The sequence below is a fragment of the Lichenostomus cassidix genome, chromosome 2 (assembly GCF_008360975.1).
Source record: "Lichenostomus cassidix isolate B80296 chromosome 2, HeHo_3.0, whole genome shotgun sequence".
NCBI lineage: Eukaryota > Metazoa > Chordata > Aves > Passeriformes > Meliphagidae > Lichenostomus > Lichenostomus cassidix.
The window spans coordinates 146881340-146902523 of NC_139482.1; the positions used below are offsets into that span (position 1 = coordinate 146881340).

Here is a 21184-nt window from a genome sequence, read left to right on the forward strand (position 1 = left end):
ACATTAAACTTTCCATTAGCACTTTCTGATAAGATTATAAAAATTCTGAATAGTTGCTGTTAGCTAGAGTGGCCAAAAGCCTGAAGTGGCAAAAACGTGTAAGTTCATTATAAAAATTACGCAGAACACACATGAGAGGGGAAAGTACAGGATGGGAAAACAGAGCTGAAGAAGTTAATCCATTCCTTAGAAGAACCTTTTCATAACTCTAAAACACACTGCACAAGTCCCAGTGTGGACCAGCTGGCTCCTTGCCACCTTCTCCTCCAGGGCAGTGGAAATGGGATCCATCAGCTCAGCAAATACTGCCGCTGAACAAAAGCCCCACAGCCAAGATTTGCTGGCAGCAGCACCATTCCCACGCATTGCCCCACATCCCCTCGGGAGAGCAGGGCTGCCTCTGACACGTCCAGCCCGAGTGTCCCTGCTTGGCACCAGCTCCCCAAGCTTTGTCCTTTTCCCCTCCCTGTTTCCCCCTGGGTCTTTGGGAGGCCTGGGCTGTCTGAGCCATCCAGGGGGTTTTCCCTCGCACACTGAGCCAACCTCATTGTGCTCTGCCCCAGCGAGCACAACTAATAACCACGGTTTGCCTCCTCTAATTGAGGCTCTGAATGACTGGGAGCAAAGACCCACCCCTCCAACAAAGGCAGAGCTCCCCTCGCCGCAGAGCGCAGCTGCCACTCCAGGATGTCACAAAAGCTCAGCTATTTTGCATGGAAAGCAAAGCTATCACAAAACCCAGCTATGAGCAAATGGGGGCCAGCGTGGATTCCAGGAAAGTCCCCATGGCAGAAAGCATGTCCAGTCCTCCACTCTGCTGAACACCAGAAGCTTGGCAAAATTATTTTGCCCTGCAACAGGTTTTTCTAAGAGGCTGCGGAAGCCCAGAGGAATGACATACATGCTGGCGATGAAAATTACCGCAGAGGGTGTTTTTCAGCTCAGAATACAAAACAGATTGGCTTTTCTGCAGGCACTGCTAAGAAAAATACTAATTAGTAAAGAGTATGGTGATAGGCCAACTCTTTGCTTAGTTCCTCATTCATTAAAGTGAAATTAATCTGGATTTAGATCAATGTAAATGAGTGAGGGATGTAGCTGGGTGTTTTGTTTTGTGTACACCCATTTGCCGCTGTTGCTGATCACAAAGAAACAAAGCTAAAAGCACAGCACAGGACACCCCAAAGTCAGCTTTATCCTAATGAGCAAGTCCTGCAATCAAACAGATGTGTTCTGTCATGGCTGTGAGCCCCCCAAATTCAGTCTGAGGATCTGGAGACATTCAGGTGAACAGAAATTATTCTAGATAAAGGTCACACAGAAGTAAGAGGAGGAAACAGGAAAGGCAGGCTGCCCTGAGTTCCCCATGTGGAGGGGACAAGGACAGCCTTGGCTTGGTAAACAGTGAGAAACTTCCATATATAATACGAGAAATTTGGAGAGGAATGCTTTACAGGAGCAGGTAGTGACAGATCAAGGGGAAATGGCTTCAAAATGAAAAGGAGTATATTTAGACTAGATGTGAGGATTAGGAAGAAATTCTTTATTATAAAAGAGATGAGGCATTAGTACATTAGTACCAGAAAAGCTGTGAATGCCTCATCCCTGGAAGTGTTTGAAGCCAGGTGGTATGGGACTTTGAGCACCCAGATCTAGTCAAAGTTGTCTCTGGCCATAGCAGAGGGTTAGAACTAGGTATCTTTTAATCCCCCCTCCAACGCAAAGTATTCAATGATTCTACAACTCAGTGGTCATATTCTTGGCTTTGGGCATGAGGTCAGACCTTCTTTATTTTGCTGAGCTGCTCATCCCAGCAACAGCTCAGACAAGATTTCACAGGTCACTGTACCAAACCCCAAATCCACATAGAAAAAAATACCCTAAAGGATGTGGTTTGCAAGAACTACTTACAAACCTGATAAGCTGTGCCACTCCATGAAAAATGACAACAGCATTTATGACAAGCTGAGGAAACCCCCACCCACCCCAAAATGGTGTAGTATGGACCAATGCTTCCACATTCAAACATCCTGTCTGCTTTACACGCTCAGCACTTCCATATTTCTACACAAACCAAACTCATTCTTTAGCCAGGACAGCAGAAAGGCAGAACCAAACTATTCTCCCTACTCCCATCCACCCAAAATTGGGATGCCACATTCCCACTGCCCATTAGGGAAAGGGTCCTGGCCTGGGACTCTGCTATTCCCTGAACCATGTCAGGTCATTGTTTAGAAAGAGCTCATTAGCAGAGTGAAGCCATCCCACCGAGTGTCCTGTGGGCTGTGGTGGGACAGTGCCAGCGCCCAGGACTTTTACTGGCAGTGATGTGGGTCCCAAATGCCTGTGCTGACACAGGACATCCCTCTGGGTGGCATTTCTCCTGGCTGCACTGTGTGTGCACAGGAAGAGTTGGGCTGTCCATCGCTGCTCCTCAGCACAGGCATCCAGAGCTGCCTTATTCCAAGGGGTTGCCTCAGTCTCAGAGCTCATGTGGAGATATCTAGAACCATCAGTGATGTGGCTGAGTTGCTCCAGTGCTGATTACAGACGTGCTGGAGCATGTCCAGAGAAGGTGGGGAAGGGTCTGGAGAACAAATCTGATGAGGAGCAGCTGAGGGAGCTGGGGGTGTTTAGCCTGGAGAAAAGGAGGCTCAGGAGAGACCTTATCACTCTCTACAACTCTCTGAGAGAGAAGCCAAATGGGAATGGGTCTCTTCTCCCAAATAACAAGCAATAGGACAAGACAAAATGGCCTCAGGTTGCACCAGGGATTGGATATTAGGAACAATTCCTTCACTGAAAACGTTGTCAAGCATTGGAACAGGCTGCCGAGGGAATTGGTGGAATTATTGCCACTGGAAGCACTCAAAAAATGTGTAGATGGGTTAAAAGTTGAACTTGATGCTCTTAGAGGTATTTTCTCACCTTAATGATTCTGATTCTTTGATAACAGTGGAGTGCAAAGGAGACAAGTACATGCTGAGTATGTAGCAGTGGTCACTTGCAACTCTGGTAGTTTAAGCTTCACAGAATGTTGCCGCAAGCTCATAGTGGTGACCAGAATACCTTCCAGGTGACAGTGACTCCATAAAGGCCCACATAGGGGCATTTATTTGGGCAGGACATGCTTTTATATGGTGTTACAGAAAAGAGGGGATTTTCATATGAGAAAAGAAATAAGACAAGGAAGAACTGAGTCCATTCAAAGTTAGTCTTGATCCATCTTGGATCTGTTTTTTCCTAGCTATCCACTAGCCATCACATCATTAGCTTCTCACAGAACTGACTGTCTTTTTAATGATCCAAGGCGACTTTCTCTTGAATTGTTTCCCCATGGCCTCTCAGGGAGCAGATGAGTTAGGAGAGTGATATGGACCTGGTGCTCCTGCTGGGAAATTGAGAACTTGCTCCCTGCAGTGATCACCACCATCAGTGTCTGACCCCTTTCCCTGGAAAGTGCTGGATATGTGGTGTTGTTTTCTGTGCCCATAACTGACTCAGGATTAGTGACTGAGAAACAGCTTGGCAGCATTCCAGGCCAACACACAAGAAAATCACTCTACTGCCTTATGGCCAAACAAAGTCTACGCTTTGTCTCTAATCACCTCCATTAGAGCTCAGTTGGCCTTCTAATCAAAGGCCATGTTTTCCATTTTATTTTTCTTCCCATCTTCCACCCATGCCAGGGCCAAGATGCTACAAACATTCCAATAAATGTAGCCACTTAGAGATTAAAATATCCCTCCTCCAAGGTCTGAAAGCTGAGAGTCTAATAGAGACCACACACCCAAACAAAAAAAAAAAAAACACCCAAACACACACCCCAACACCAAACCACACCAACACAAACCAAAAAAAACAAAACAAAAACACCCCCACCAAACCACACAACCCAACCCAACACAACAAGGTTCTGGTGGATTTTCTGCTGGAAGAGATCACAAGGAAAATATATTGGTGATCTCTTAACGAAGCTTTTTTTTCATCTCTCTGCCAGACTCACAAATTTTACAGCTACAGAAAACTATGACCAGCGTCAAGGCCTCTTGCACACAACATCAGGCATTTCATATTCCACAGCAATATCTGCTTGTTTGGAAAAGAATCTTTCCTTTTTCAGAAGAAAATGCTGTTAAAGCCAGCAGTTGAGGCTGAGATGAACAACACCTCATATCTTACAAAGGCATCAGCCTGCATTTTAAAGAACTCAGAGCACACTCTACCTGTAACACTGTAAGTGGTCTTCTTTCAGGGATTAACTATACTCAGTTAGAAAAATACAAATCTTTCATGCCCCTTAAGAAGCAGCCTCTGGTTTCCACTTTTGCCTTGCTGAAGGGATTCAGACAATCAGGGCAACAAATTTTAACACTTACGGTGTGCTCTTTGTTTCCATATTTCCACACTTCTCCAAAGGCAAAAAAGGTAATTGTGGTCATATCTCCTTATGTATTCTTCCACAGGTGGTTTGGGAATTTTGATCATTACCAACACCAGTGTTTAATGTGCCATGAACTTTCTTAGTCAGTGCAAGGTTACATACAAGGCCAAATGAAAGAGTAATTTAAAGGTAAGATTCAGTGCCATGGTTCTCTTGACATCTTGCACGAGTACTGAGCAAGCCCAAATTTCCATCACACAGTATTTTGCTCAAATAAAAATAAAGCTGCACATGCATATCCTATCTATTATTTGCATTAACTTCTTTATACATGTAGATAGGACATCAACCTGTGGGAGCAAGTCCAGAGGAAGACACCAAGTTGATTAGAGGAATTGAGCATCTCTCCTGTGAGGAAAGGTGGAGAAAATTTGAATTATTCTGGAGGTAAAGAGAAGGCTTTAGGGTGACCTGATAGCAGCCTTTCAATACTTGAGAGATGGAGAGAGACTTTTCACAAGAGCCTGGAGTGACAGGAGAAGGTGGAGTGGCTTCAGACTGAAAGGCGTTAGGTTTAGATTGGATATTTGAAAAAAAAGGTGGTGAAGCACTGGGACAGGCTGCCCAGAGAGATTTTGGATGCCCCATTTGTGTCAGAGCTCAAGGCCAGGCTGGATGGAGCTCTGAGCAACCTGATCTAGTGAAAGGTGTCCCTGCCCATGGCAGGAGGTTGAAAATAGATGATCTTTAATGTCCCTTCCAACCCATTCTGTGATTCTATAATAAACTTCTGAATGTAATTGCTTTTGAGGTAATTTTGCCACTCCCTGAGCTGCCCCATTTTACCCAGGAGAGGATCCACCTCCCACAGCTGGAATCCATCACTTTATGCTCCACCTTCATTAAAAAGATCTGCCATAGCAGGATGAGTGAATTTAACCTTCCAGCAGGGAAGGTTAAATGCTGCTTGGCAGAATCATAGGTGAGTAATCACTGTGTTGTTCTTCTTAGTGAAAGATGACATTAACCATTACTTCATGCTATCAGCCTAGCACAGCTGCTTCTCAGCTACAAACACAGAAGTGTAGGGAGAATCAAACTTAACATCCAGCCTGGAATTCCAGACAGAAAGTGAAATGAAAAGCTCAAGCCAAGAGCAGGAAAACACAGAGACACTGTTTTCCCTTTTCTAACTTCAGCTGCTTTTTCATGGGTACCACCAACCCTAGGAAAATCATCAACGTGTCAAAAAAAGACCAAAACCTAAACCACCAAAACCCCAAAAAAATTACAGAAATTACGATATAATTATAGATTCACTGCAGATATATGTCCACACTTTCCACTTTCCCATTCAAAACTATATAATTAAACATCTACTGATTTAATGAAAACTCAGTCTGTACTATTCTGAAGTTAGGAGACTCACATTCCCCCGTGGGAGCACAGATACACCCAGCATGAATAGCATGTTTATCCACCCTTGTGGTTTCCATTCCTAGATTTTATTTGTGTTTACTGAGAGAAAACCATTCACTTCCAGTTATATATATGTGTGTGCACATATATACACATTAAAAAAATGTGGAGGCTATAAAAAGGATTGAGTCCAGAAGTGAAGAAAATAAAGGATGCCTGTACTCCAAAAAGCAATTATTTCAAGGATGGATTGTGGGGGATGCTTGAGTCCATGGGAGTTGTGAAGTCCCCCATCAGTGACCATTCTTCTCCAGAAAAGTCCCATATCCACAATCAGATGAGCAGCCAGCACCTTCCACTTAGTGATTTGATCAACACTTCATCCCCTGCTCAGTTGGAACCCATCCAGTCACAGGAAAAAAGTCACAGGCTCCTGGGACAAAGCAGATGAAGGGGAGAGAGCCCTTGGTGACTTCAGACCCACTGCATTCTGGTGACAGCAGGTTACTTGGAAGCTTATGCTACAATGAAGGGTGGTGGAGGAAGAAAAAATGCAGACAAAACAAACTCTGTGACTGTGAACTTATTGACACCAATTTCCTTGCTCTCCTTGGCATTTCACCCTCTCACTCCACCACAGAGTTACGGGTAGAAAACACTTTTCCTGAAAAGTTGTTCTTCTCCTGCACATTTTGTGGTGAAGGGGAGACAATTATTGAGAAGAAAAAAGGAAAGAACAGAAGATGAAAGGGTCAGCCTTGCACAATTACAGCCTCAAGAGCTCCTGCACTGTTGCTGAGCTGCACCAACATAGCCTCAGCCTGGCCCACACTGGTGGTCCCTGTCAGGCAGCAGTGGAAGAGACATGAGCAGAAACAGCATCCAGAATCCTACAGAGCCAGGCTGGGTCCATGTGGAGAGCTGGGCTGTGCTGAGCACACCAAGAAGGTGTAGGGTGACCCCCAACCCCATAGGAAAAACCTCTGCTTACAGCCAGCAGTGAGGAATCATCATCTAAGAATTTCTACTTCTTTTCACATACCTTTCCTGCTGGTAGGACAACAGTTCTTTAGGACCAAAACTTCTTTATCTCTATGACCCAATGTGCATCTTCATTATCCTTGAGTGAACCAAACTTCCCATGGAATATCTTGGGAGCATCCCCCAAGGAAGGGATTTGCACCACGTGTAAATCTGTTCAGCCAAGGTTTATTTCTGAGGTCTTTTACTGCCCTGCTGTGTGAGCTTAAGCAAAACATTGGATTCACTAGAAACAGCTCAGAATGTATGTAAATAGCTGTACAAAGTTATGACAAATCAGTCTAATACTTTCTCAGATGTTTGGTTAATTAAACATTTATTATCCTGCGTGCTACTAGTTTATGGAAAATAATTAGCAGTGAGATATTACTGAGCATAAACACAGGGGAGTGAAACTACTCTATGCTCCAAAATAAAAATTAATGCTTCAGTTATAAGCTAAACTAAAGAACACAAAAAAAAAAGAAAAAAAAAAAAAGGAAACAACCTTCTCTAGGATCTGAAGAAGAAAGAATTTTCTTGACCCTGTGAGACCAAGACACATTTTTCTAAATTTCAGTGGGGTCTAACACTTTATGATCAAGGCATGTGCCCACAGAAATCAAAGTAAAAAGTGGAGAGACTTTTCTTTATTACAGGCTCCCTAGAACAAATAAAAATATCAACCTCCAAAGCCAAATTACTTATAATAAACTCAAAAATAGGTTGCAGAGATGAATGTGGTGGCAGGGAGTAGCAATCCATCTACTAATTCCATTTATTTAGGGATCCTATGCTCTTTCCTAGTGCTGTCAGCAAGCACACAGGGCAGTATTTTTAACTAAATAATAGCATGTGAAAAGATTTATGATGAAAAAAAATCCCACCCACTGGGACAAACTCGTAATTATAGATGATAAAAATCCTTGATTCTGAGCTAGTCACACATTGAAGAGATTCCTGTGTAACCATCTTACATAGTGTGCAGCCACAGTGTCTTACAGCTTGTAAAGCTGTGAGCACGTAAATACTCAGCTGGTGATAAATACATTATAAATATAATATTAGCCCAGGAAATTAATTCTTCAGGATATTATCAAGGTCACTACAAAGAACAGTCTATCAGACAGGTAAATTAGACAGGCATCTGCTTCTATGCTTGCTAATAAAAATCAGAGCAGCCAATGTAAATGATGTTGGATTTTTGAAAGATTTGCAGTTCTGCAAATGTTACACTTGTCCTTAAAAAACTTTGTTAAAAATCAACATGCATGACTCACTATTCCAGCACAGAGCTTGAATAGCTGGAAGGAACAGTTAGCAGATACATCCCTGAATAAACTAACACAGTAAATTTTCCAGTACATTTTACTTTATTTCGTGAGTATTACAGCCTCACAATTCAACTAAGACTCATATCCTATTCATTACAAGTAAGGAAAATGATGATGTCCTTCTATTTTTATACTCTCTTACCCTTTTCATTAGAGCCATGAGTTCTAATAGAGCCACAGGTGCAGAAGTGGGGTTATTTCCCTGGAATGGGAGTGGTGATTGCAGGTTGTCAATAAGCTCGACTAGAGTAGGAAAATTATAGCCAGCATTTGCACTCTAGCAAAACCCTTGGCGCTGAACACAGCCAAAATGTATAGGGAAATATGGTGTCAGGAACTGAAAAAAAAAAAGGATATCCAATTTCTTAGTCTAGACACCTAAGTGACCTTTCCAAAGTGGCCAATCTGTGCAGTGTGGATACACCAGAGAGCACTGAGTCTGGGTTTCAGGAGTCTGTGACTCAAAGGCTGGTCTAGATCATTTCAGTCCTTCATAAATTGTTAGTCCTGAGCACATCCCCTCTCTTCCATGATCCTTCTTACATGTGTTATGTTTATATATGGGTCAAAACATTCATATGTACATTCATATTCCATCAGAGAAGTACTGCTCAGCAGTAACAAAATCTCTGTATTGTCAACGCTGTGTTCAGCAAAAATCTAAAACATATCTGCATACCAGCAACTGGGAATAAAGTCAACTCCATCCCAGCCAAAACCAGCACATTACTGCCATTCAAATGGACAATTCTGGAAATGACACTCATAGTGAATTAAATAAAACCTTGGATAAATCATAAAAGCACAGAATGGTTTGGTTTGGAAGGGACCTAAATGATCATTCAGTCCCAAACCTGCTGTGGGCAGGGACACCTTCTGCTAGACCAGATTGCTCAAAGTCCTGTTCCACTGGAACCTGTTCAGTGCCTCAAAGAATTCCTGCCTACTACCTAATCTAAATTTAATCCCTTTCATTTTTCAGCCATTTCTGTTTTTTCTATCATCAGATAATAATCAGATAAGAAAGATTGTTTAATTACCTAAACCTATACTCAGAACTCACTGGCTAAAGTCATTTACCAGATTTCCAAAGCCATTTATAGCAGAATGAATTTGTCACAGCAGTTCTTCCAGTGGGTTTGTTCACCAGGTCCTCCAAGTGCATTTTTTGCTTGTCTCTATGAGAGGACAACCAGGATGCACCAGTAACATGGGTTTGGTTAACATTTGAGCTGGTCTGAGCTGACATCCTTCCAATTTTGGTGCCAGTAAAGCAGTTTGGTTTGGGGTCTGACTTTGTTACAGTAAGAACTGGAAAGATCATTAAGCATGAGTGGATTCACACTTCAATTAACAACAACAACAACAACAAAAAGGCTATTAGCAGCAAAGGTGTCATTCAATAATAGTAATTAAAAAAGCTGTCTCTGTTACTCTTAATTGTATTGCAGCCATTAGTTATTTTTTAAAGCATTATCTCCTTGCTATTAATGAGTCAACAGACTGCAGCAGGTATTATCACAACACAGTTCACTTCAAGGACCAATTTCTCACAAGATTTAGGAAGAAACCAAAGATAAGGCAGAGGGAACCATTCTCACAGAAGTAGTCCTTTAGGGATTAAATAAAATTTGCAGTACAATGTTTGACCCAAAGCATAAGGCAACACTTGATAACAGCTCTCTAAACTGACATTGTCTCCTTTGACCACACAAATCCTGCAGGGTCAGGTGAGAAAAGCAGCACATGCACCTGAGCTTGCAACAACACTGGCCTGTATATCCATCAGTAGTATGAATTCCAGCTGACTGATTTACTGGCATAAGGAAGCAAATATTATTGTATTCCCAGAATGTGGCAGGGAAAGATTCAACTCTTTTGCTTTTGGCTGTCAAAGCGAGGAATCCAATGAGAAAGTTATATAAGCTCTCTCAGAAGTGAATGAAAAGAGAGAGGCACTCAGAGGTTGAATCGTGTCACTTGTCTCAAATAGCTGTCCTCAAAAAGGATGAAACATTCCCTTGAGATGTCTACTCCTTTCCACTGGCTATCAGAAGAGACCAGACAAATAACTTTCAGGCTGCTGCAGTTAGATGACATGAATCCCACCAAAGATATGTGAATACAAAGATACAAAATTGTTCCATTCTATTCATGGATCTCAATTCTGATCCAACATCTGTCTTGAACTCAATAACACCCTTTGATCTAAGCTATTAGAGTCATTTGCCACAAAGCTGTAGCACTAGTGACTGAAATTCTGTTGCACCATCCCACTTGTGTCATATTAGTATTGCAGCCTCTCGCAGAGATGTTACATCTTCAGTGACAAATCAGAGGTTTTTATAGCAGATGTAGAACTAATATACAGATAGAACTAATATATGCTATCTATCTCGCTGTAAAACCTTGGAGAAGCAAAGCACAGTGGCAGTGTAGCTAAATGAAGTCTCACCCAGTGGTGGTGAATTGGGTTGATTTTGTGTAGTTACTTTGCAGTAAAAATGTCCTGTATTTAATCTTCTCTAGGGCTTTAACGTGTTATGACTTTATCTACCTCACTGCAAAACAAGACTGACGCTCCAAGCTGAAAGGACACAGATTTATTTTTCAGAGTTTATGTATATATATCAATAAATATATGTCTTATGCACATACACACATATATACACATATGTGTATTTTATATATAAATTCCTTCATTTTCTAGAGTGCAGATGAAGTTGTAGACAAACTGACACTGAATGTTGACTATTAATACATAAGGAAATGAGTGGAATTTAGGAACTGAGTGTCCTGTTAAACAGAAAAGGACAGCAAGTGACAAAAACCACTTTAGCCCATTGAGCTACCTTGCTTGAAAGATACCATCCCTACTTCTGGCCAGGATTAGCAGCAGTACTCACAGTTCCCAAAACATACAGCATGACAAAAAGCATCTTATGCAGAACTTAGAACTATTCTCCATCATTTGTAATTATACATTAATACAGCAGAGCTTGCAACAATCTTTTAATTGCATTTTAAAGAGCTTAATTAGTGCTTTATCAAAAAGTAGTTCTCCAAGGTGTCAGAGTACTCCCACTGCTTTTGTTTCACATCATAAACAAGCTTACTGATTTGAAAAGGAATTTGGTATTTGAATGTAACTTGTAGGGAACTTGATGGGATTGAATCACTAACCCTACAATTTACTAACAAAAATAGACCACCAGTTAAACCACACTGCAGCTCTACCACTGAGGAAGAAATATTCTTAACAGACTGGTACATTACAATGCAATTTGGCTTGGTTCATTAAAAAAAAAAAAAAAAAAAGAGACAGAGAGAGAGAAGTTGAAATTTGATGACAGAAGGGGCTGGTAACCATTACAAACTTCCACAGAAGAAAGGATGCACCACTTCATATTACCAAAGGATCAGAAGGGAAATGACTTCGTCATTTGAGTTTGAACTCCAGTAATAACATGAATATCTCTTTTGCAGTGAGACCATACAAGGTTTACAGGTATCCAGATCTGTTCAACCAGATGCTCCATCCCTGGAAGTGTTTAAAGCCAGGTTGGATGGAGTTCTGAGCAACCTGGTCTAGTGAAAAGTTTCCCTGTCCATGACTGGGGGATTGGAACTAAATTATCTTTAAGGTCTGTTCCAACCCAGGTCATTCTATGATTTTATGATCTACATATAGCTTCAAAATAAGCCCTTAAAACTAAAGTGCCCAGCTTTGCTTTGGTCCTGAGCACAGAAATAAATAACTCAGGCTTCTAAAGACAGCTCACTGGAGCACAGAAATGAAAGCAGTGGTTTCACTCCAGATCTCAAAAATAGGTGGTCCTGCCCATTTTTTTTTTTCAGGTGTTGATGTGGCAGCTTATCTAGATCTGAACACAGTTTTGGTCTTACAGTCTGTTTCTGCCAGTGAAACTGTTTCCAAAATCAATTTAATTATCAGGTGACACCGACTGTGATTCAATACTGTAAAAAGATCACAAATTTTCTGGTGAATCTATCTGATGAGAAAGTAGATGCGTTTTTGTGCTGAACCTTTTCCCAAGAGTCACAGGCAGCCCATGTCCAGCAACCACTGCATCCTTCTATGAAATCCAGGAGATGCCATGGTACTTCCAAGCTCCCTCCATCCTTTAAATCATAGGATCTGCAGCTCTCACATTGCAGTTACTCCTCACAAGACTTTGAGGCTGGAATTTATGGGGCCAGGAGCAAAAACAGAACCACCAGCCCTGAGAGACCAAGCTCACCATTGCTATAGAGGGTTTCCAGAAACATTCATTTCATAAGAAGTTGGGGTTTCAGGAAACCCACTGGGTTTAGAAGTAAAATATGCTATGATGGGACCTTTAATACACTGTATGGGGTTTTTGCATTCTCTGACAAAGATTTAACCTATTCTATCACTTGGTAAATTCTGGTCAATTCTACCAGCTCTACCAGGAGAACTGGGACTAAATCTTCATAGCACCTCTCCAGACTTGGCTCTCCCTATCCTAAATAGAACTACATCCCCAAATCGAGGGACAGCACAGTAAATCTTAAATTTGCAGGTGCACCTAACCACAGCTGGCAATGGTCTATTCCATTTACAGACTGTGCTGAAAATTACCATTAGATTGTGATGGAAATGGTCACATAAAGCATAAAAATTAACCATAAGGCAGGCTTAGACTTTAAGTAAGTGGTCTCCTTCCAGTTTGAGTTTGGTTTAGGGGTTGCTAATGAAGGGAGAAGAAAAGCCTGGCTGCACAAATCTGCTGAAATTTAAAATATTTTAGATCCATGAAGACCACATGCCAAGGGTTTTCTCCTCATTGCTTTGTTTTTCTTGCACAGAGAAGCCTGTAACTAAACCTAAAATCTTGGAGGTTTTTAAGTGCCTTGCCCTAGCCTCCTGCTGAGCCTCTGGCCATCTGCAGAGGTTATTCTTTCTACTGAGTATTCCTCAGCAGTCCATCAGACAGCAAACACCAAGGGCGATGGTGTTGCCCAAAGAATGAGTTCTCTCTTTTACCCCTTCATTTGGACTCCACTGGGGCAGACAGAAAGCCTCCTTCTGGTTGCAGCTGGGCAAGAATTGGGCTGCACAGCTGAACTCTGAAAGTGCTGAGCATCCACAGCTCCTGCTAAATCAGTGAGGGCTGCAGACAGTGTTGAAAAACAAGTTACTTTCAGCACATAAGAATATTTTCCAGCTTTTTTGCCTGCTCCTATTTCTGTATTTCTCCTTCACTTCTACATTATTTAGAAATGGCTTCCACAGTCACCACATTCCCCCCTTTTTTCCCCCTCCAAGCAGCACATTGCTTTTTCATAAGATGTCATTTCTCCTGCCTCTGAGAGCCATGCTTTTCCTGATTGTCTCAATATTACTTTCTAATATCTGGGACTTATTTTTATCTGAGTCTTTGTCTCTACAATTAGTTTTACTGCACATCAAACATTGTTCAGAGAGCTTTCTTGTCAGAAATGGAAGAAAAAATATTACAATCCAAGGGAGATGTTATCATCCAGCCTGATTTTATGATTTCAGACAAGATGTTGTTGGCAGTCCAGAGATTCACTGCTTTACATAAAGTGATTGTTGATGGTTTATGATGCCACTATTTTTCTGTTATTGCTAAAGAAAGAAGCTAGAAAAAGAAAGGCATGTACAAAAGGTTTAATTGATCTCATTTTATTATATTCCTATCTTCAGAGTCCCATATTAATATTCTCAGTGGTCTATATGAAGTTGCAGGTTTGGAACTGACTCTTTTTCTCACAAACTGTATCAAAGAAAAGAAGTAAAACTATTTTCAGTCACAGACTTATCTCTAAAACTCTGGGTTTTGGATGACTGTTAGATTCATATCTTTTCTCCCTCAACAAAAAGAAGAAATCAGGCCACAGATGCTGAAATTTCCTCATCACCTGAAGGCAATGTCTAAGACATTGCTTTTTCCAAGGTACAAGGGAAGGGAAATAAATCAATAAATCACTTTCCAAAACTCTAGCAGAGCTAACATCCATTCTGGAGGAGAGAAGCTGCCTGGTGCACAGAAATATCAAAGCTCTGCCTGGAGGCACTGACAGACACTCTAAGTGAAGGTGGTGGAAATCTTGCTCATCCCTCCCACCAACAACTCCCAGCAAGATGCTCCCAGCCAGACACAGCATGTCTGAGGAGGGAGAGCTCTGTCATCCCTCCCTGAACAAACAGGAGCTAAGGCACTAGTAAAACAGCAACAATTACATGGACTGGAAAGCTTGTTTGAGGAAAATGGAACAGGATCCTGAAGAGATCCATCTGCAGTGGGATATTTTTGTTAAGCAAGCTGTTTATTCCAGGCAAGCAAGTTGTGCTGAAGCCTAAAAATGGAGTTTGAATGGGAAAAACCTGCCTAGAAATCTACTTTACACACACTTAAACCAGAGGACAGCAGAGCACAGGCTCATGTTTGCACTGGGAGCACTCAAAGGATTTTCCTCAGTTTTCTGAAGTCCTTAGCTAAAGTTCATCAAGCTGATATGAGCTAGCACTGCACCAGAGGACACAATCCATATCTTCTGCTCCTGGTTAGTTTCTCTCACCTTGTGCCAGTTCTTCCCCTGGGACAGCATGGTGAACTAAATCTGAGTAAAAACTAATCTGGGAAAGAAAACAGAAATATTCATTGGCTCCCTGCAATAGTTCATGGTGGGGCCACATAAATGCATGTGCTGGCAGATGGGAGGAGGAAGTTAGGAAAAATAAGGGTTTTTTTGGTTTTTTGTGATTTTTTTAGAAGTGGGGATGGTTATAAAACAGCACTGTTTTATATCTCAGAATATATCTATTCATTTCAGAGTGCCAAGCAAAATAGGAATTTATTTAAAATCATAGAATTGTTTAGGTTGGAAAAAACCTGTAAGAACATGGAGTTAACCCAGCACTGCCAGGTTCAGCACTAAACCATGTCCCAAAATGTCACACCTACACATCTTTTAAATACCTCCAGAGATGGTGACTCCACCACTTCCCCGGGCAGCCTCTTCCAATGCTTGAAAATCCTTTCAGTGAAGAATTTTTTTAATATCCAATCTAAACCTTCCCTGATGAAGCTTGAGGCCATTTCCTCTTGTCCTGCTGCTTGTTACCTGGGAGAAGAGACAAATCCCCACCTGGCTGCACCTTCCTCTGAGGGAGTTGTGGAGAGTGATAAGATTCCTCCTCAGCCTGCTTTTCTCCAGGCTAAACTCTCCCTGATACTTCAGCCACTACTCAAAGGACTTGTGCTAGAGACACTTCACCAGTTTTGATGTCCTTTGGACATGGAACATTTAAATGATGTTTGCACAGAATTGTAGTTATGATGTGGGAAAACAGTCACTACTACATGATATGTGGAGCAACTGAGGGGAAACAGGAGCCACTACTCATTCCCAGAGTTCAAAGCTCTCTGCCTGCCAGACACCACCTCTGGAACCATTTCTCTCTGAGCTGGTGATGACTGTACCAAGTGGAAAATTAGATCTGAGAGTTTCAGACGTTTGATTTGAAAATAAAAAGTTCTGTAAGAGATAAAGTATATCTAAATATCTCTGCTCTGCTTCTTGGAACCAAAATCCAAGAAACCAGACTGTCCTTCAACTAAATAGCAGAAGATCACCACTAAACAAATATTTCATCTCACATACATGAAAATCTTTTTTTTTTCTTTAGTTTCAAGCAAAGGATAAATCAGTTGGAAATTCTGTCACAGACCTTTCATGCCTTCACAGGAAACTGCAATTAGCCAGCAAATATGGTTCTGAAAGGATGAGTGAACCTGTCATCTGTAACATGAGTGATTTCTGGAAGTTGGAGGTGTTACAGAGCTTAGGAAAGGCACCACTGCAGCTGTGGGAGGAGAGCATCAAGAAGCAGCAGGATATATCAGAGGTGACATGAGCTGGGTCACTGCCCAGCTGCAGCTTTTTAAAAAGCAGCAGTTGTCTGATGAGCTTCTAACAGACTTCCTAAGCCATCTGAAAGTCACTAGATTTTCAAGTGAGAGTCAAATTCTTGGAAGTTCCACTTAGCCTGGACATTTTCTTAAGTAGAAAATGTGGAATATTCCACTAGGAATGCTGCCTGGTGCAGGTGTGATGTAACACGGGCTAGAAGAACAAGAGCTAAATCATCTTCGTGGAACTTACTGTGCTAATAAGGTTTTAACCAGTCTGTCAGATATCAGTTGTTACTGCAAAAAACCCTCGAGTTTCTCTTCATTCAACATCTAGATAAGTGCTACAGATTTTTCCCAAGTAAAAGCATAGGTGCTGTTGTGGCATGTAACAAGTTCTGCCAGATGACAAGAAGATTTGTTCATATTTGTAAGAGGTCCCTACAAGCCATCACAGGGATGAAAAAGGGCTCTGATGGTAAGACCAAGCAAGACTTAGAACTACTGCTAAGCTGAACTTTTGAACCTGAATTCAGATAAAAAACAAACTCCAACTATGAATGTAAAACTAGCCTAAAAATTCCCAAGTCCAAAAACTCAAAAAACCCAAAATAATTAAAACTACCACTACACCTGAGTTAATGAAAATATTTGAGGATTCTCACTCCTGTCAGTTTGTTGAGATTCCCGATGTCTAATGAAAAACAATCTAGAAATGTATGTTTTTACAGTGAAATCTCGAAACTCAACAAAAAGTACAAAACAGAGGTCAGCAGTTAGGCAAGTACCCTTAGGTGTTGATATATTCCAATACTTCAGTATTTTTGTGAGATTAGGCTGTACTGATAAGTCTCTTAGGAAGTGTCAGCAAGATATGGGAATTCAGATGCCTACCCTTTGTCGTGGGCTCTGTGCACGAGATATTTTTAATGCTGAAGGCCAAGAAGAAACAGCTTTCTGTTCTTCTGTTAATATATAATGAACCTGGGCAAAGGCAACCTCAAAAAAAGACATTTCTGAAGTCTTCAGACTATTCTTTTGCAGGATGTTCAAGGTGTTGCCTTGAAGGCTGGAAGCTCTTCATCATCAGTAGCAGAACGGGGGTGGTATATGTCTTATATTTTATGCACTTCATACACTACCCAAAGTCAACAAAGGCTGTGTAAAAATAGAAATATAAATGCTGTGAATCATCTGGACCTGTGACTGCTTTTGATATCTTGTCACAGGCCTCCCTAAATCCACTGAAATCAATGACAAACCACTGCTACCAAGCCACTTCTGGAACAATTCAGGCTCATCTCGTCCTGTTTGCAAAGCATTTATGATTCATGTGATGAAAATCCTTTGCTCTAGTATATTTTTAAACATTCCATAGCTGCCTGTTGTTATCCCTACCACAGGAACTGTATTTAGGAAGCATGTAGCATCCCTGGAATTTAAGCAGGAACTGTATTTAGGAAGCATGTAGCATCCCTGGAATTTTTAGCAGAATGTATCTCTCCTGATTTCCTGTGAAAGCATCACCCATTTTTGCTTGCCAAATGTAATCCAGAATGTAATGGAGATGTGTGGCAAAAATATCCCCCTGCCATGATGTCCTACTGAGCAGACATGTTATTTTTTGATTATGCTATGCTTACTGCCACAAGATCAAATGAGAGCTAAAATGCTATTAATGCACACGACATGTTCTTAGCAATAAATTCAGTCAAATATAGCAAGATGGAATGACTGAGTCTAGGCCAGATGTCCAGGGAGACCTGAGACAAGCAATTCTGAACAGCTGCTGGCGTGAAATCCAGCATTTGCAGCACTTCACCACTCGGCACATTTCGGTAGCAGTACCAGTACTGGAGGACTCAGCAGTGGTCAAAAAAAACTTCCTCCCATTTCCGCCCTTTGAGTCATGTGTCTCCCTGGAGCTCACAAGGGATTATGTCTATTAAAACCCAAGCTTGGCTGTGGCAATATATGCTTTTGTCTCAGAATGTGCACAAAGTAAACAGCAGCTTGGCATGTGCCCTTGTCAAGTTTTCCACCCACCTTGAGGTTTGTATGCTCATGTTTTATTCAGTGCTGTCATTAAAACCACTGAAAGTTGACTACAACAACTATCAAAAGTTTGACCTTCTAAACATGTAAAAGGCCCAGCCATCTCAGTGAACTCCTTGCCTGTTTCTACTGTATGAAGATGGAATTTAAAAGTGGTTTGTGCACAAGAAATCACTTGGTCCTGTTCTCCATCAGGTCCCTCTCATCCCTCACATTGTCACTAAGAATGAGGGAGTGATTTATCCGTGGTGGAAGGAGAACAGGCTGTGTGATTGCTGTTCCTATTATTAAAGTACTGAGAGATACCAGCCACAATGCCATTCCCAACCTCTTCACCAAGGAGCTGGAAAATCAGGATCATTTATTCAGTGCAAATCCCCCACACTTTTCTCCATTCAAAGTCACTCAACACCACCAGAGCACCAGAGAGCACCAGCTGTCAGTAGAGTTGAGATGCTGAAAGGCAGAAAACCACAAACATCCCTTTGCTTCCCTAAGTATCATTCCAAGCAGCATCCAGAGCATTCTTTACACAGTTCAGTGCCAGAAAATGAGGGGAAAAGGGGCCTATACAAACAAAACCAAAATCTGGGTATAAATAAGATGTCACTATTCATTTTCAGTAGTCCAAAATGTTACAAAGTAATAGAACTGTATCAGAACCAAAAGGGAATTCATGGTTTGCTCTGAAAGCTGACTGACAGTTAATACTGACTTGGGCAGAAGAACCCATCACATTTCCTGTGGTAGAATCACAGAATCATAACATCATAGAATAGTTTAGGTTGGAAGGGACCTTAAGGATCACCTAATTCCAACACCCCTGCCATGAGCAGGGACACCTTCCACTACCTCAGGCTCCTCAAAGTCCCCAACCCAGCCTTGAACACTGATTTCTTGCAGAGTGGAACTGAGTGGAAGACACAAAAATAAAGAATTATCAGCAGGAAAGAAAACATTCACAGCTCTTCATACCTATATGCTAAGTGAACCTATTCTAACTCTGCAGAATGGGGAGCTCTACTTACTTTCACAGAGACGTCTCCTCAGCTTCCCCCGAATTTTATCGATGGCGTTGTAATCAGAGACATGGAACACGTGAGCAGACTTGGGCTCTGAAGCAATCTCATCGAGTTCCTCTTTCAAGGCTTCTCCAACACCCACGGCAAAAATCCTAATCCCAGCCTGATGGGCTGCAGTGGCTGGATCCAAGACAAAATCCTGGCTCCTTCCATCAGTCAAAAGGATAGCCACCTTTTTAACAGTTCGATCACTGAGTCTCCCACCAGCTTCTTTGGAAAAACTGTAGGTGGTGATGTACCTGAGAGCATCTCCAGTGTTCGTGTTACCCCCATAATACTGAATTTTTCGTGCAGCCTCTTGGATTTCCTCACGGGTTTTGTACTTTCCCAGGTCGAACTCCGTGGTTGGACGATCACTGTATCTCACCACACCTACACGGGTTTTGTCTGGGCCAATCTCAAAAGTTTCCACCAAATTAGACACCCACTGACGAACTTTCTCAAAATCTTCTTTTCCGACACTGGAGGATGCATCCAAGAGGAAGACGAGGTCGTAGTGAACACTCTTGCAACCTGCAAGAGTGGCAGAAAACATTGTTAAGGGGAGAGGAATGCAGAGGACCAAACATACCAATATTCCCTAGGCACAGCTACCTAGTGAGCAATTTGGAGGAGGCAGAAAACCCTCTCCCAATCCTGCAGAGGAAGAGCAGATTCTCAGCCTTTCTTCCTTGTGATTCTCATCTGTTTCAGGACATCTACAGAGTAGCACACACTGAGCTGTGAAATACAAACCATTCCTCTTCCTGTGCTACCAACTACCTCTGCTCAGTCCTTCACCAACACCCCCTGCATGCACAGGAAGCTCTTTTTCCTTGACTTCACTGCAGTGCCTTTGCTCAGGCAATACCCTGAAATGACCTGGACAGATCAAGAGCCCTGCCCTGAGCTTGCCTATGCCAATCCTGACCCTGAATAATGAAGCTTTCGTGTTCCCTCTTGCATTAATGTTATGATTCATTTATGCTTAGCTAGAAGCAGTTCTTGTGCCCAGCATGATATGGTGATGGAGCAAGTCTGTAACAAGATTATTTCAATTTTGAGGCTTTCTTCTACTGACTGTTGGCTAAAGGATAACTCACAGAATTTTGGGATGTGTTCCTCAACAACAAAGGGCTGTCAGAGCTGCCTTGTAAGGAAAACTTAATTTTTCCCCACAACCACCCCTTTGCCTCCAACCATGATATTTGCAATGTTAAGCATTTGTAATTCAAAACACAAATGTATCTTAATTGCAACTTGTTTGGTCTATCAATCCAGACTGGTTGTATATTTGTCAGACACTTGCCAAAACAAAGTAGATCTCTCAGGAGATGTTTTTTAGCTGTTTCTGAATACATGCAGGTCACGAGGCAGTAGATCCACCAAAGCTCCACAGATGCCCAAGATTTATCAACATAATGTCCCAACTGGACAAAATGTGTATATATAGACATACGTTTATTTAAACCAGTATTATAGACCATAATCCCTAATAAAATATGAGTTTTAAGACGGAAAGCTGATCTACAAAGTCAGTTTGGTCACAGCCACCAACTATTCCTTCTCCAGAAGTTCTAGCCTCACATTGTCTCACAAAGTGCAACTGCTTGTTTGAACCAGTGGTAAAATGACATATTTCCTACTGAATTCCAGAATTTGAACCTATAGAAAAGTCCAAAAGTCTTCTCCCACACCCAGATTTTGACATGAATTAGCTCTGGTTCCTTTGCTTATCCTAGGGTTGTGATCCTGCCTGGAATGGAAGAATTCCAGAACATCCCACTGCACTGGGCAGGAGGGAGTGGATAGCTCAGCTACATGGAGAGGATTTGCCTCCAGAGAAGAGTAAAAGCATTATAAAAGATTAGGTCAGTGCTCATGGTATTGCACGATGACCATGAGAGTGATTGAATGTACACCTGGAGTGTGGCAGGTGATGAGAAATGAGCAGCATCTGCTGCTGTGTTGAATTCTGCAGCAAAGCAC

At 41.8% G+C, this 21184-nt stretch overlaps 1 protein-coding gene across 1 annotated transcript in view; it reads right to left on the minus strand.

Moving 5' to 3' along the window:
- The window catches only part of COL22A1 (collagen type XXII alpha 1 chain), a 221667-nt gene that overhangs the window by 169966 nt on the left and 30517 nt on the right, over window positions 1-21184 (minus strand). Inside the window, exon 3 of the mRNA XM_085053637.1 lies at window positions 19163-19729. Coding sequence (XP_084909763.1) covers window positions 19163-19729 — 567 coding nt within the window. The remainder of the gene's footprint in view (window positions 1-19162; window positions 19730-21184) is intronic.